A 17,289-nucleotide genomic window follows, 5' to 3' on the forward strand; every position below is an offset into this window, starting at 1 on the left:
TATGATTCATTTCATATATCATTTCTTCATTTATCGATAACGTTGAATATGGCAATGAGGGAATGAGAGTTTGGAGGTCATATGCGTTTGGCCCAGTTAAATTCTTGCCGTGGAGTCAGTTTGATTTCCCAGAAAAATACTCTGTACCAATGCTAACTATATTAAAGGAGTCCAGAGATCCAAAGGTTACATTCACTGCAATTACAGCGAGCGAGGAGAAAATCACTCCAAACCCAGCAAGGAGAGGAGCAATTGGCATCGGATGCTGGAGAAGCTTCGGATTAATAAAGTGAGGACGATGTGGAGTGTCACTGTAAACTGTTTGCATGTCCTGAAAAGGGATGCGTAAAATCATTTCAAAGATTTTCGTTCCTTGAACATCATCTTGATGTTGGAAGGCACAAGTATGCTCTTGAGCGCCTAACGCTTCTCGATAAGGCAATGATGCAATATGCATCAAAACTAGAACAGAGTGGTGCCACTGTTGATAATCCTGTAGAGGATACTGGTACAGCTAAGGCACCGGATTCCCGTTCATCGTTGTCAATGGGCTGGGCGTTGAAATCCTCCAGTACTCAAAGAACCCGACTGAATGAAAACCAGAAACAATAGCTTAAAGAAGTATTCAAAATCGGCGAACAGACTGGAAAGAAAGCTGATCCCTCCAATGTTTCCAAGTCAATGAGGGAAGTTAGAAACGCAGATGGCTCTTCTAGATTCAAAGCTTCGAGTTATTTAACTTCTCAGCAAGTTGCAAGTTTTTTCTCACGCCTTGCTTCAAAGAAAGTTGTCCAAGCTGCTGAACCTGAGGACGAAGAAGATGAACACGCCGAAGAGCTGGATAAAATTCATGAACAGAACATACAAGATTTGAGTAACGAAGTCATGGCAGAAATATCACTTCAGCATCCGATCATGTACGATACGCATAACATTTGTGAAACCGCAGCTTGCTCTAAACTCACAAAGTCTTGTGTGCAGATGCTCCAAGACATATCTCATTTTTATCAGCTGGACATCTCAACAATCCACTTTAAAGGAAAGAAGCCCTACATATATCCTCTGACGAAATTAGTTGGTAGCTGCAGTTGTAACGAATCACTTTAAAACGCAATCTTCAATCTTTTTCTTGAAGATCCCCGATCATCACTCACGAATAGAGAATCTCCTTCGTGTTTGATACGTGAGGGACTTGCCTAGATAATGAGCCGAAGACCCCAGAAAGAGCTGTAACTCAGGCCCCGTTCACACTAATGTGTTTTGATCTCGAAGAAAACGAAGCAAATTATTTTCGCCCAAACTAGCGTTTAAGTTTGTCTTTGCTTTCGTATGTCCAAACTAATAGGTTCGAAAGCGATAAGAACGAGTTGGACCTGGGATTGTGCATATGTGAAATAAATGTTCAGGTAATACTACTTCATCCACAAAGTAGTCCCACCTCGCCCTAGTTCTTCCTGGTCTTGTCCAATATCTCCTTTGTCTTCCTTATGGCTGTCCTTCATGAGTTCTTTATTGTTATGGCGGAATCTCACATAACGCTCCACGTCATAATTTTGCGACATTTTTGTTTCCGTGCGGAGATCGGGTGACTTCGGACGCAAGAGAAAAACTGCGAACCGGGGTAGAGGTTTGTAAAGATTTGTTGTGTCAAAAAAACATGTGTGGGTGCGGGAGGGGAGCACGAGCGCGCGCAAGATGACGCGTAGGGTACCGGGGTAACGGTGTGAGCATATTGAGCCTCCAGCACGATCTAGAGAAACGCCACAAAGAGTGAAAAACCCAGAATCTCTTCGGCGACACTCGACAGCGAAGAATGGTTAGTGTGGAGGCCTGTTCGTGCAGTTTCTGTTCTCAAGTGCACTCTCTTGCTGATTATTTTGTGTATCTACTTTGAGAATTTTTGTACGCCAGAAAGTTCATTAAATAGGCTTTTGTTCAACGGATAGCTGTTGCAGTGTTAGTTATAATTTTATATGTCGTGTCTGCATGCTCAGCAACGGATATAATTTTTTGAAGTACATGTACTCCATAATCGACGCTCCATACAAACCTCCTCAACATGCTTCTTCTTTCTCGTAAGCTCATTCTTAGTTGAAGATTGTTGTGAGTGTGTATGATGTCACCGGAAGTTGTTCATGAGACCCTGTATACATAATTTTCTGTGTCTGACTGAAAAATGAACAAGCTCTCGGGAAGATCGAAAGATTTACTCGAAATTGGAAAAATGTTTAAACTACCGGACGTGGAGTACTTTAGAAACCTTGTCAGGCCGCCGGACATGTAGCCGCGTTGCTGTTCATTTAAAGTTGTAGATAGGATCCTCTTACGTGTCAATTTCTTTTCTTTCTTTGCAAATAGGTTGTCAAGAGTAGTGTACAAAATTATTTATCTTCTCGGAACTGAGATCAGTTAGTATTTCTTGTCACGAGCTTCGAGACTATTTGAGTATTTTTAGACTGAGACGAATTACGATTTAGTATAAGAATTTCTTTGCCTCTGCATATCTAACCTTTTTAGCTGCTTTAGAGTTGAGAAGGAATGCACTTCAGCTGTCTTAATAGGAAATATTGCTGATGCTTGTGTCTTAGTTTTTACAGGGGATGGTTTTTATTCAAACTGCAAGTGGACTGTGCTGCCACTGTATGTATAATTCCCAAGAGCCTTGTTGTCGAAACCCTGATTGAGTCTTGCAATGTTTCCCTGGAATTGAAATGTGGAACAAAGTGAAAACGAAGGCACTTGGAACCTGAAAACGTCTTGTTGAAAACCCAAAGAATCTCTTGAAGTACAGGGTAAAATTTATTGTTTTTGAAAAGAATCTCACTCCCCTCTTGAGTCTCAAGGTAGCTGAGAAAATGGAACTCATTACAGTCAACTATTAGAGGTTATATTTTTCCGCCCGGTGTATTTATATAGAATCTTAGCGGTCCATTGGTACTTCTCTTTGTATTCTAAATGTTTTGAACGGTGAAGGAGCGGAATCGTTGAGTTATACGTTAAGAAAGTTATGGATGGCACGGTTTTGGAAAAGGCTCGATTACTTTTCATTTTGGTAAGGTAAGGGTTTCAATTATTTATCTCCCATTGTTTAGTGTTGTGTATTCACTGTGCTTTAAAAAGTGTTTTTCGTTCTCTAATTTGTTTAAAGATTTTCTGGCTCTTTGTTGTCTAATAATGCCATTACTTGTCAATTTTCTTGTGTTATATTTTCAAAGGTCTATTTGTTTTAGATGTTTTTGGAAAAATGTAAATTGGTCTCTTTGAATGTGAGAGGTATAAGTAATTTTCGAAAAAGGAGGACAATCTATACTTGGTGTAGGAAACAAAAGGCAGATTTCATATTTTTGCAGGAAACGCATTCAAAACAGGAGACCGAAAGACAATGAAAAAATGAATGGGGAGGTGAGATTATAATGTCGCATGGAAGCCCTAATTCACGTGGTGTTGCCATTCTTTTTAAGAAAGGAGTTGATTGTATATCCATTCAAAATTTTAGACCTGGCGGGACGCTATTTGATCTTGAAGGCAGAGGTTAAAGAAAAAACGTATTTATTGATTAATATTTACGCACCAAATAAGGGTACCAATATTGTCGAAGTCTTTAAAGATTTAGGAACTACCTTACAAAAAGAAAATCTAGATGAAGAAGAAAACATAATTCTTGGAGGTGATTTTAATTGTCCTCTTAATCCGGTGCTCGATAAGAGAGGAGGTACACTTTTACCAAGAAAATCAGTAGTAGGAACCATTGCTTGTTTATGTGCTGACCTTGATCTCGTTTATATTTGGAGAGTGAAAAATGCTTCTACAAAAAGCTACACTTGGAGCCAAAACTCGCCCATGATTCTTTGCCGCTTAGACTTCTGGCTTATTTCGAATAATTTACAGGATTTAGTTACAACAACAGATATCATCCCGATCATGCAGCCATTTCTATAGAGCTTAGTATTAGTGAAAAACATGTCAAAGGTCCAGGCCATTGGAAAATGAATTGTTCGCTTTTGGATGATGAAGACTATGTTAGAGATGTAACAACAAAAATACCTATTTGGTTGATAGAAGGTCAAAAAGAATTGACAGACGACAGAAGCATCTGGGATTGGACTCAATATAAAATCAGAGCTCATGCAATCCAACATTCGAAATGAAAAGCAATGGAAAGAAAAGAAAAAGAAGCGAATCTTCAAAAGGAATTTGCTAAAGCTAAGGAATTATTTGATTCCGACCCCAATGCCATCAATGTGAACGCTCTTAATTCGGCGAGAGAGAAATTAGAACTTCTTTATGAAGAAAAACTTCAAGTTTATCATTATTCGTACGCGAGCGCGCTGGTGCGAATACGGCGAGAAAAGTACAAAACACTTTCTTAATTTAGAGAAAAGAAACCATATTAAAAAGCATGTGCGAAAACTTAAAACTAGTGGCTCGATTATTACGGATCCCTTTAATATTCTTTCCGAACAAAAATGCTTTTATCAAGATTTATATAAAAGCCAGATTAAGAAAGCAGACAACACGCAAGCGACAAATTTCTTGAATAATTTAAATATCCCCGGCCTCACAGATCAACAAATGTTATCCTGCGAGGGTAAAATAACTTCAAAAGAATGTGCCAATGCTCTGGAAACTTTTCAACTTAACAAAGCCCCAGGAAATGACGGAATTCCAATTGAATTTTATTATTTTTCATAAGGTGTGCGAATTAGTGTTTTGAAAAAGAAGAAATGTCAAGTTCCCAGAAACAAGCAGTAATTACTCTCATTGAAAAGAAAGGAAAAGACCGCTCCCTTTTAGAAAATTGGAGGCCAATCTCTCTTGTTAATGTTGATGCGAAAATTGTGTCTAAGTTTTTAGCGACTAGGATAAAAAATGTCTTACCAGATATCATCCATCATAACCAAAGGAGAAACTGTACGATCAATCTTTGATTTAATGGATTTTACTCTTAATGAAAACATCCCATGGCTAATGATTTTTCTAGACTTCCATAAAGCATTCGATAGTGTAGAGTGAAATTATCTCGTTACCTGCCTGGAGGCTTTTTGTTTTGGTCCCGATTTTATCCGATGGGTTAAGACACTTTATAAGAATATACAAAGTTGTGTTATAAATAATGGTCTCACAACAGGCTATTTTTCCTTTGGAAAGAGGAGTAAGACAGGGTGATCCCTTGTCTCCTTATTTATTTGTTTGTGTAGTTGAAACCCTTGCCATAGCAATTCGACAAAATACCGCGATAAAAGGCATCTTGATTGGTAAAGAGGAAACAAAGCTTCTCCAATACGCTGATGACACGACAGCAGTTCTATCAGATCGAGATTCGGCGCATGCCCTTTTCAACCTACTGGATGTTTTCAGGAAACTGTTGGGTCTTAAGATAAATACATCTAAAACTGAAGGAATGTGGGTTGGCTCCCTAAGATATAATGTTTCAAAACCCTTTGGTATTAAATGAAGCGGCGAACCAATCAAAGGCCTTGGGGTGTACTATTCTTATGATACTAAATTACTGCATGAAAATAATTTTATCGAGAGGCTGGACAGCGTCAAAAAGCTTGTAAATATCTGGTCTTCAAGAGTCTTTCTGTTTATGGGAGAGTGACAGTTATTAAGTCCTTAATCATTCCTAAATTTGTTTATCTTTTGTCGCTTCTGCCGGCTCCAAAGGAAATCGTCCAAGAATTGAACCGAATATTATTTACACTTCTATGGAAAGGAACGGATAAAGTAACAAGACTGTCCATGATAAATGAATACGAGGACGGCGGACTAAAAATGATTGATCTTGAAAGTATGATTAAATCGTTACGGCTAGCCTGGCTGAAAAGAATCTTTGGAGAAAATGACGGTGCTTGGAAAAGCTACCTACAATTTTTATTGAAGCGTCACGGAGGTCTCCTTTTATTTCATTGCAATTACGATATCAAAGACTATTTTGTTCCTTCCCTCTTTTATTCCGAGTTACTTCAGTGGTGGTCAGAATTCCGGGCCGTTTATGATACTACAAAAAAAGAATGGCAACATATAGTGTGGAATAAAAAAGAGATACGATTAAACAACAAACCTATCTTCTATCGAACTCTTTTTGAAAACGGCATAACTTTTGTAAACGATCTTTTATTCGACACAGATACCACAAACTCTTTCAAGTTTATTTCAAGCAAAATAAGTAATACTAATTTTTTAACTTGGGCGGGACTTCGCCACTCCGTTCCATTACACCTAAAAGCCAAGGAAAGCACTCCTTCTGAAATTTCTTTTTTGGTAACGATTGAGGGCAAAAACTTTGATGTGTAAAAAAAGAAATCTAAGGACTATTACACATTAATAAAAAACTCAAAATCCAAGCTTCCAAATAATTCTCAACATCTGAGGAAAACTGTTAATTTGTCAGAAGATCACTTGAAAAAGGTTTTCCGGCTACCGCATAAGGTGTCCTTTGAACCATACATAAAAGCATTTCAGTACAAAGTCCTTAACTCGATGCTATTTACTAATACAAAGTTACTTAAGATAGGTTACATCTCAGAGGATAAAAGTTCGTTTTGTAACTCAGAACAGGAAGCTCTACACCATCTCCTTTTTCATTGTAGCCTTGTGCAACCTTTTTGGAAAGATTTCGAATATTTCTTCTTCCTACTGACCAGAGAATTCATCCACCTTACTCTGCAAGATGTCATGATTGGTATTATCTACGCAAATTGCCCTTTACTAAACTATTTGATACTAGTGGCTAAATCATGTATATGGGATTGCAGAAGAAATCTGCCTCCTCCTGTTATAAACGCCTTCAAGCTAAAGGCAAAAATTAAGTATGAAACGGAAAAGATTATATGTGTAAATACTAATAACATGGACATATTTAATAAGAAGTGGGATTTGTGCATGGGCTCTGAACCTAACCCGTAATCTGTTTTTGAAGTGTGTTCTTAGAACTGTACGTATTTGGCTGTACATGGAATCCTTTTTTTTTTTTTTTTTTTTTTTTTCATAATATTTAGATAGGCATTAGACAAGTATTGTAATGAAGTGTTAGTAAATGCAGTATTGTAAGTAGTGTAATTTGATGTTTTAGAATTGTATTTAATTATGTATGTAGGGGAATAAAAATAATAAAATAAAATAAAATAACATAAAAAATAAAAAAAAAGATATACAGATAAAAATATATATTAAAAAAAAATATGAGAGGTTCGAAAGTGTGAGTGGATTAATGAACTCATCAGATATTTTAAGGCGCTATGCAGACATTTTCAATGCGGATGTTGGCACCTTACCTGGATCTGTGCAACTAACACTGAAACCTGATGCAGACCTAATTCTTCGTCCATCAAAACGGCTTCCGATTGAGCTGAGGGACATTGTAAAACAGGAACGTTATAGACTTGTTAAAGCAGGAGTTCTCGCCCCAGTAGACGAACCTACTGAACCAAACGGCAATTGCAACTGAAAAGGATGGTAGCTTACGTATCTGCATAGACCCACGTCATCTGAATCGCTCCGTGAAACGAGAGCACTATCAGTTACCAGCTACCAACGCTGAAGTCCAAGGAGGACATTGAGAGACTCAATGGCACGGTCAATTACCTTGCCATATTTCTTCCACGATTTTCCCACGTCATGGAGCCCCTTCGAAGACTGACCCAGACAGGTGTTGAATGGCATTGGGAAGATGGCGAGGAGAAGGCTTTCAGTGAAGTAAAACACCTTGTCTCCCAAGCTCCAATCCTTGCTTACAATAGCGCAGACAAAGAACTCGTCATAGAGTGCGACGCAAGTAGCCGTGGCCTTGGAGCTGTTCTCCTACAAGAAGGTAGACCTCTTGCTTACGGTAGCAGGGCGCTAACGGATCTAGAGACTCGTTACGCAACCACTGAGAAACAAATGCTGGCCATTGTGTTTGCGTTGGAAAAGTGTTCTTGTCCGCCGTGTTCTTGTGAACACTGATCACAAACCGCTTGAGGCGATCTCAAAGAAACCACTTGATAGAGCCTATGACATTAATGTCCAGTACACTCCCGGTCGTACACAGCACCTTGCAGATATGATGAACAGGTCATTTATTTTAGCAGGCAATCAAGGGATCTGCAATGAAGTCGAAGTCATCGATGTTGTTCAATTTCTCCCAATGCGATCAGAGAAGATACAGAAACTCCAACTCGAGACTTCTAAGGATGAAACTCTTCAACTGCTTACAGCCACAATTTTGGAAGGTTGGCAGGAGGATCGGTCCAAACTCCCTCCTCAACTGACCCCCTATTACGATGTGAGAGATGAACTGGCTTGTGTTCAAAGGTGAACGTCTCGTGGTGCCTCAAGGGCTAAGAGCTGAGATAAAGAAGGACATACATGTCTCACAGGCTGTTGTAGAAGGATGCTTAATGCGGGCAAGGGAGAGCGTCTTTTGGCCTGGTATGATGCTGAGCTCAAGCACTGGATCTCAACATGTGAACCATGCAGACTATTTGAGCTGTCACATGGCAAAGAGATACTTATGAGCCATGAGGTACCACAGCGACCCTGGGAAAAATTGCTGTTGACCTGTTAACCCAAGGTCAGAAAGATTATCTTGTTACGGTTGATTACTACAGAGGATTTGGGGAACTAGACAGGCTACGTACCACTGATTCTGGGGCTGTAGTATGGAAGCTCAAGTCACATTTTGCAAGATATGATAGTCCATGCCAGCTTTATCAGTGATAATGGCCCTCAGTTTGTTGCTGCTGAATTTCAAAAGCTAACTAAGGATTGGGACATTGAACATATGGTAACGTCTCCTTACAACGGCAACGGAAACGGACAGGTTGAGGTAGCAGTCAAATCTGCTCCGCACTTGGGAGTTCTTGCGATACGTAATACTCCGTCACAAGGAATTGGCAGTAGCCCCGCTCAACGGCTCATGAACATAAGGACAAGGACTCTGCTGCCCACCACTAGCACTCTCCTGGAACCAAGATCCTTAAGTACCAATCAAGAGAAAGAGAAGCTGAAGGATGTTCAAAAGAAGAAAGCCAGATGTTACAACGCTCATGCTAAAGGCCTACCTCCACTGCACGAGGGAGATACTGTAAGAACCATTTCAACACGGACAAAAGGAATGGAAGAAGACTGCCGTTGTTGAGAGACTTGACAAAGGTCAGACGAGATAGCCCACTGGGGAAATTGTCAGTGAACCACTACGGACCCCAACACACTACAGAAATGCAAGAGTAGCCAATCAATCGCCTTCGGGTCGACCTTCACTGAACTGCCACAAGTACCAAGCTACTCCGACGAGCCTGACGAACACACATCCTGTGAAAAGTCACTTGCTAGGAATCCACCGCATTCTGGACCATGTAAAGAGACAAAGGAGTCCGCCGCTGAAGTCAGAACACGATCCGGAAGACTGGTTACTAGGCCCTCCTATCTCAAAGACTTTGTAGCTTGACAAACAGTGAAAGCTTTAGCCTGGGACAGTGAACTTTGAACTGATCCTTATTGTTCAGTCTGCGAACGCCGTTATCATCATTTTGTTTAAGCACTGTTTAATAAGTTTGTGTTATGATTCAGTAGTGTTCATATTTCATTCGTTTTTGGCATCTCATATATTGCGGATTGTGTAACATGTTGCGTGACATGCCCTTATTTGTCAAACCCGTATTTAGAGATTCCCGGATGTGAAAAAGGGGTTGTTGTTCGCGCCATTAAAAGGCTTGTTGTTTATCACAAGGCCTTTCCCTTCTCATGTCTGTTAAGTGCTCTCGTGCGTATTGATAAAGTATTCTTTGCATAATTATTATTGTTTTGTTGTTTATTGTTAAAAGAGATTTTGCTTTGTAGGTATGAAAAGTAAAATTAATGTAATTGTTTTGAAGTCATATCAACAAAAATATCAGCAGCTATAGGTGGTAGAACATTTACCTATAATTGTGTAAATTCCCGGCCCTGCTTTGCTGTAAATGTTGTCAAGGTTCTGCTTGGTCGTTTCGCAGCAGTATATCCTGCCTCAGGTGTATCCACGTTGCTTCCTTCGCTAGTATCCGGATGGTGAACACTTCTTTTTACGCTGTTGTTGGGTTGGAACAACTTGCCTTGACGAAATGGCATTTTTCCTCAACAACATCTTTGAAGCATAGCCAGCGACTTTCATTCCGTAATCGTGATAACTTTCGAGGGTGAAATGATCGCTGCAAATGTGACCCGAACCTAGTTTCCATGAGTCAGTCTCTTTTTTGGCGAACAAACAAAACCCATTGTCGACGAATTTTCTTCAGTGGGGAATTTATGCACGGAGACTCCCCTTGCATTCGTCATCACAACACAGCGCTTCGCAGGTTCTTTTTTTTTTTCTCTTCCTCGCCATTACACACCGCCATATTTGCATTTCTTATTAGTATTATCTTTCACCATTGCTTCGAATTCTTTTTAAATATTGTTAGGGAGGGTGGTTACAGTTAGGGTTGGGTAATGTATGTGTAGACTACTTAATGGGTGATTCCGATCCGGCTCTGGAAGGTCGAGTCAACAGGACGTAAACAATCCTCGGGTCTCAAACGTTTCATAATTTTGAATATCTTGCATCATTTTAACATTATATCATCTTCAAGAAAAGGGAAGAATCTTGGAACGACTTGTACTCACGGTAATTGCAATGGTTTTAATTTCAAATTGAAACTGAAATTTCAGATAAGGATTTCTTTTGTATTACATAAAACCCGTCAACAAATTCATGTTAACGTCGATTAACGGCGCAGCACCAAGCATCAAACCTGTGAGAATCATATTGCTATTGCAACCGTTTTACCTCCTATTTTTCAACACAAGAGGTTTAATAGGAAAAGTAGCATTTGCACTGCACCCTGGACTTCTTGAACATACTTTTTCGCGGACTAAATTTTCACATTCAAACATGTTCCACACCTGTGACGTATCCTCCCACGTGATCCCAAAACGGCTGGTTTTTTATAATGGCTTTCCAGTTGCAAGTTAAAAATTCATAAAAAAAGTCAGTTTTTAAATTAAGACCATTATTTTTTTTGAAAACCTCATCTTTTCAAGGAAGTCATACGAAAAATACATAAAAAGGAACAAGAAATTTTGCTGAGACTTTAATTTATTATTTTCTTTTCCGTGTCGGGAAAAGGCTTTGCTATCCTTCCCCTGCTTAGTAGTGTCTTTGTGTGTAGAGTCCCTCTGAGCGTATGTTTGGTCGGTTTAACGGGGTAGTAGGAATGCGTAGATTTTATTCAGTGGGCACTAAGCACTTAATGACTGGCCCCAAGGGAAACAGTGAGTTTTGTTTCTCCGAGACCCTCAATCTGAGGGGAACATTGAGGGTCGACAATACACGGATGTCAGGGTACGACTTTATTGCAAAATGTTACAGGTTTGCCTCTGTTTCAAAGGTGCACGACCTGATCACGTGCGATTCGAAAGTTCATGTCGTTGTTTCCCTAGGGAGTTAGTGAGTTTTGACTCATGACACGTGACACGTTCTCCTCCAATCGCAATCGTATTTGAGTTGGAAGGTATAACACAGTAGAATATATAATTAACCCGCAATGGCGTCCAAAGTCATTGTAACACGAATTGCGTTTTAGTGGATCTTTAAACAAAATAAACCCTGATGGAGCTCAATAATGGAGAGTCAACTGGATAAACAAGACAGGCGGTGAAAAGTAAATATCTGGAATCTTCAAAGCAACGAGTAATGGTCCTCAACAACAATTGCATCTTTGGCCGTCGGATAGCACAAAGTGAGCTTTGTTTCTAATGTTATTTGGCTAACTGTGGTGTTATGTACAACACTGAAATCAAATGGCAAATTCTGTATAGGTCTGAAAGGAATCGAACGCTTTGAATGCATCATATCACAGTGTTTACTGAAGTCGTATCTTAGGGGCTGGCAATTTACGTTTATCTTGTACTCATCTCTGCAAAGTCTTCAATAGAAATAAAATTGAAAATGTGACAGTGAAAAATGTTTTGGAAGAAAGCTTGTTGTCTATTTTGGGCTTCATTATTCACGGTCAAGGTTCTTCCGAAAAGGGTATCCTGAACTGTAAGACTGGAATTTATTTAATTGCTGTTGTTTCTTGCTTTTCACCCACGCAATCAAAGTAAGAAGGGTTTTTTGCCTCATAGCAAATATTTCAAGAACTTTTACGCAGGGAAAGGTTTTTGTGACATTTTTCGTCCAAATGAACGCCCAAAAAGAAAGCTTTTTAACGACCTTTAGAGGTAGAATATTGTTTTGTAATTTACCTCTTCCTCGAGTTCTCGTTAATATTCTATTAACTGTGCTGCTCTGTACAACAGTAAAACCGAACGGCTAATTCTCTGGTAGTCTGTGTTTACAATTTGCTGACTATATATATTTTATTTATTTGCACTCAACTCTGCACAGTCTTCAAATAAAAAAAAAATTGAAATTTGACGAGTCCTTGTTAGTCAAGAATTATTTGAAAGAAAGCTTGTTGTCTATTTTTTACTTCATTATTGAAAGAAATGGTTCTTCAGTGAAGGTATTGATTAACATTGTTTCAGATAAGAGTCCGGTCTCAGGTCAATAACCCAACAAACAAGGCTTCCCGACCTGACAGATAAAATATAAATTGGACCCGCTGCTGTCCAATCTGTTTGCGGATATGAGGGTTCCCGTGATCACGCACGATCGTCATGTGACCCATGTGGTCGAAAAGAAAAATAGAAAGTTGTTGCGTTTAAGACAAGTTTGATATTAATCTAACCAAATTGGTCTATACGAGCCAGATGCAAATTGCGGCCAGCTAAATGATGGATAAGCAAGAAGTGTTCCATTCTGTGGATGAACAAGTAATATCGCCGCTTTACAGCAGTCTAATACAACCTGAAGATTCGGTGAGCCAAACAGGGTCAAATTCGTCAGGGAGGAGAAAGGACGCCCAAATTAAGGCCGCCATCGCGAGCCTTCAAGCAAAGCAGTTAAAGGAGCGAGTAAGAAGGGAAAATAAGGAACGTGAGAAGGAAGTTAGAGGAGAAATGGTCCATTAAAGAAATACCATTTCATGCCGCAAATAATGATGTACCCAACTTTGGCATAAGCCAGTTACAAGTTGCCACAGCAAGTGAATTAAATGTGCTACCGTTCAGTACTTCTGCGAAATTACCTAATCGAGATCTCCTCCAACCTGGAATTAAATGTTCATTCCAAGCTACAACCCCTGTCAGCTTAGCTGAAAAGACCCAAGTGTTTGATGAGTTCCCCTCATCTTGACATGCGACTATGACTTACAATAAACATGGGTCATCTTGCAATGGTAGAGCATCTACTCCTTATTTTGATACAGAAATTTGTCATGGTACTACTCCCCTGGGAAGGGCTACAAGTGTCCCTTCGACATCAACTTACAGTACTATTTGTAGTGGCAACTTAGCTTGGGTCTCTTGTGAACCAAAATACGCGTCCTCCATTCATTACTCTCAACCATCGTTCATGGCACAATAGGTTCCGTGTACCGGGAGGGCGTAAACTCCCTACCCAAGTGGTTTTAAAGTAACCACTAAGTATCATTCAGCTCAAGCTGAAGAACCAGTAGATTCATTTATTGACAATCTCACATAGGGTGAAGAAACTGTCTTCTGCTTGACCTCTGATAGCTTGCAGACAGACTCAAGCGTAGCTCTTTTGCGAGCACAAGAACAGCAGCGATTACCAACGCTTGAGCTCTTTGAATTCACAGACAAACCAATCAATTGGTCAAAGTTTGTTGAAAGATTTCGTAACCAAATACACAACAAGACGACACTTGCTGATTCAGGTAGGATGGCCTACCTATTTCATAACCTCGATGGTGATGCTAAGAAAGCGGCAGAAAGTCTAAGTGTCACAAGTTATAGCTATGCAGCCGCCCTAAAGACATTGAAACTCCAGTTTGGAAACCGTAACAGTGTTGCAGCAGCTTACCTAAGCAACATGCTGGACAGTACCCTTGTGTCTTCGAATGACAGACAAGCTTTGCGGGACTACTAGAACCAAGTGAAAGCACGTACGACGCGGTGGGTGAAGATGGGTGAGTCGGCTATACTCCAAATCCCGGAGTATCTCAGCAGAGCGACTATGCGACTACCAATGCACCTAAGAGTAAGATGGTATTTATTTTATTAACTTTGCCAGTCAAGCTGGCAGAGCGCCACAACAGCTAGCGCCAGCTACTGTGGCCCCCTTTTTTACCCTCCCAACCATGATACACAACCGAAGACAGACCACAGCACCGGGAACTACGTGCCTTACCCTTAGCGACAGGTGTGTGGGTTCTTTTACGTCCCACAGGATTATTAACATTGAAGGGTTGTGAGACGGGACCTCCGGCTTATCGTCCTTATCCGAGACGACTTGAAAGTCTAACCATTTGCAGATGTAGTTACAAAGGCAGCACCTTCTCCTCAGTTATTTAAAGACCCTGAGTGTTGGTCCGGCCGGAGTTGAACTCGCGACCTCCCGCGTGACAGTCCGGTGCTCAACCAACTGAGCCACCGGTGCGCGGTGTAAGAGTATGAGCACATAGATGGTCGTACGGATATGTCCAGCCTGGTCGAATATGAAAAATGGTTGCATAAACGAGTTGACACCTTGTTTAACCCCCTGGAGGATTTTATATGCGAGGAATGGAGCAAGAAGCAGAAATATACCAAACCGAAATCAAGCATCAAATTGCATTTCCTTGCCGCTGGAGCAGAGCTCCCCAACGAAGTCCTAGTGGAGAGCGATGCCATCACTGATCTGAAGCAAAATCCTCAGTTTCACCCCCTGGCCATGGCAAGAGGGCTTCTCACGGAAGTTCGGAGCGACAGCAATGTCTCTCACAACTCAAAGCAAGGTCAGGCCAACTTTCAAAATAAAGCAGAAAGGAACGCTCAGTCGAATAGGAAGAAGTGTGTTGTTTACCGAGAAAGGCATCGGGTTGCGTATTGTCCTGTGTTTAAGTCCAAGCAACTCCAAGAAAGACGAAAACTTGCTTGGGAACATAAACTCTGTTTCAATTGCTTAAAGGGAAACCATCAGGCGAAATGTTGTCGCAGTAAAAACGCTGTTTAAAGAAACATTGTGGTCTACCCCAACACACACTGTTACATGAAGGTCACCAAGCACATTCAAAGCCTGATTATCCAACAGACACCCACAGCAGCACACCCAGGACATCAGTTCCTCCGCAAGAAGTTGCTGGACGTTCCGGACCTTCCCCAAGTTCATTAACCACTGCGGAGAGTAACGTCCACCAAGTTTGCGTTCAGCCCCGAAGAAAGGTCCTCGTTCAAGTCCTAACAGTGCAGATCCAGAGCTGTTCTCGATCCTAGAAGTGACTCAACTCTTATGAAATAGGATTCAGCAGACCACCTACAACTCATTGGTGAAGCCTACCAACTTAACCTGAGTCAGTTGGCAATGATGTGAAGACTCAGCGTTTGAATAGAGCGAGTTTTGGTCTCTCGTCTAAAGATCATTCAGAACCAGTAACGGTGACAGGACCGTGGGTTATTGACAAGCTTAATATCCCGTCGGTCAATCCGCCGAAAAGGGCAGCCATTGAACAGTGGAGTCATTTATCAGGTATCGACTTACCTGATATTGACTGTTCTGAAGTAATGCTTGTAGTGGGATCTAAGATGACCCACCTGCTGATTAACCTCGAAGTCCACCAGAGACGTGTGGGCGAGCAGCCCATCGCCATTAAGATCCCCCTTGGATGGACCCTCTTTGGTAACACAACCAAAGGACTGTGTGAAACCATCAATGCAAACCTTCTTGCAATAATCGAAGGGCTCCCTCTGCAACAACAAATTAAACGATTTTGGGAAGTTGACTCTTATGCGACGAGGCAAGATCCCTCAGAAGCCACCCTTTCCATTGAAGACCAAAGAGCTCTGGCTGTAGTGAAAGAGCGGGGTCACTATAAAACACCGTTGCTATGGAAAGGTGAGCCAATCACGCCAAACAACTCCACTCGACCGAAAGGAAGCTCAAGAAAGATCCAGAATGGCGGTGAAATACAATAAAGTTATAAATGATTACGTCAACAGAGGACACGCAAAAAAAAAAAAAGGAATCACGGAGAGGCCAAATTAAGATCTTTAAGAACGTGGTAATTGCCACACCATGCAGTGCTGAACTCCAAGAAACCTGGCAAAGTCAGCGTGGTTTTTGACGAAGCAGCAAAGTTTCATGGCGTTTCGTTGAATGGCCAGCTTTTGACCGGTCCTGATTTATTAAATAATTTGATTGGAATCCTCTTGAGATTTCGTAGTCGAGGATTGGCGTTAAAGCAGACATTGGACAAATGTTCCATGAAGTTTACTTTTCTGAAGAAGATAGAGACTCAGTACGCTTCTCGTGGAGAGACTTAGATGAAACAAAGAAGCCGGACGAATATCGTATCACAGTTCACGTGCTTGGTTCCGTCGACTCGCCATGTTGTGCAAGCGATGCGTTACAGAGAACCGATCTTGACCAGCGAGGAAAATTCAGTGAAGATGTGACTTATGCGGTAAAGAGAAATTTCTACGTTGATGACCTGTTGGCATGGAAGCCGAACTCGGATGAAGCCATGGTACTAGCCAGGGAGCTGATAAAAATCCTAGCAACCGGGGGATTTCGACTCACAAAGTGGATGTCAAACAGTCGGAAAGTTTTATCAGCAATCCTTACGTCTGAAGTAGCTTGTGACACTGTCAATCTTTATCGCAACGAGTTACCCCAGGAAAGAACCCATAAAGTGGCATGCAGAACAGGACTTGTTGAGTCTGAAGCCAGTGAAGAGTAAATTTCCCAATACTAAGCGAGGTGCGTTGAGTACCAGAAGCAGTGCTTTCGATTCTCTGTGCCTCGCCACCCCGTGCGTATTAAAGGCGAAACTGATCGTTCAAGAACTTTGGAGACGTCAAATCAAGTGGGATGAAGTGCTGCCTGACGACATGCTCCTACAATGGCAAATTTGGAGGGGCGGTTTGAAGATTTCCCAGCCCATCGCAGTCCCTCGATGGTATGGGTTTCATCATGAGGAGTGCCAAAGTGTTCGGTTACACATGTTCTGCGATGCATCTGAAATCACTTACGGAGCAATTGCCTACTTCCGCCGTACGGTTACTCGTGGGCAAGTCAATGTGAGCTTTATTATAAGCAAGACCAGACTAGCACCGATCAAGACATTGAACGTACCATGTTTGGAGCTGCAGGCTGCGGTTGTTGCCGCTAGACTGAAAACCAAGATACTTGAAGAAATCGACTTTGAAGTTAACGAAACGTATTTTTGGAGGGATTCCAAGATCGTA

The 17,289-nt window shown here is 41.1% G+C and overlaps 2 protein-coding genes across 2 annotated transcripts; both read left to right on the forward strand.

Annotated features, from left to right (window-relative positions):
* Nucleotides 1-8,671: 8,671 nt before the first annotated feature.
* Nucleotides 8,672-9,121, forward strand: LOC137988149 (uncharacterized). Its single transcript, XM_068834203.1, has one exon. The coding sequence runs from the start codon at nucleotides 8,672-8,674 to the stop codon at nucleotides 9,119-9,121; it is 450 nt and encodes a 149-aa protein (XP_068690304.1).
* A 7,177-nt stretch (nucleotides 9,122-16,298) lies between these two features.
* Nucleotides 16,299-16,781, forward strand: LOC137988150 (uncharacterized). Its single transcript, XM_068834204.1, has one exon. It carries the CDS (start codon nucleotides 16,299-16,301, stop codon nucleotides 16,779-16,781), a length of 483 nt encoding a protein of 160 aa, XP_068690305.1.
* The last annotated feature ends 508 nt before the right edge of the window (nucleotides 16,782-17,289 follow it).

This window comes from Montipora foliosa, unplaced genomic scaffold (assembly GCF_036669935.1).
Source record: "Montipora foliosa isolate CH-2021 unplaced genomic scaffold, ASM3666993v2 scaffold_409, whole genome shotgun sequence".
In the NCBI taxonomy this organism is placed as follows: domain Eukaryota; kingdom Metazoa; phylum Cnidaria; class Anthozoa; order Scleractinia; family Acroporidae; genus Montipora; species Montipora foliosa.

What these genes read in the sequence shown, in the direction of transcription:
- LOC137988149 (XM_068834203.1), top strand. Translation starts at nt 8,672, where the DNA reads ATGATAGTCCATGCCAGCTTTATCAGTGATAATGGCCCTCAGTTTGTT.
- LOC137988150 (XM_068834204.1), top strand. Translation starts at nt 16,299, where the DNA reads ATGTTCCATGAAGTTTACTTTTCTGAAGAAGATAGAGACTCAGTACGC.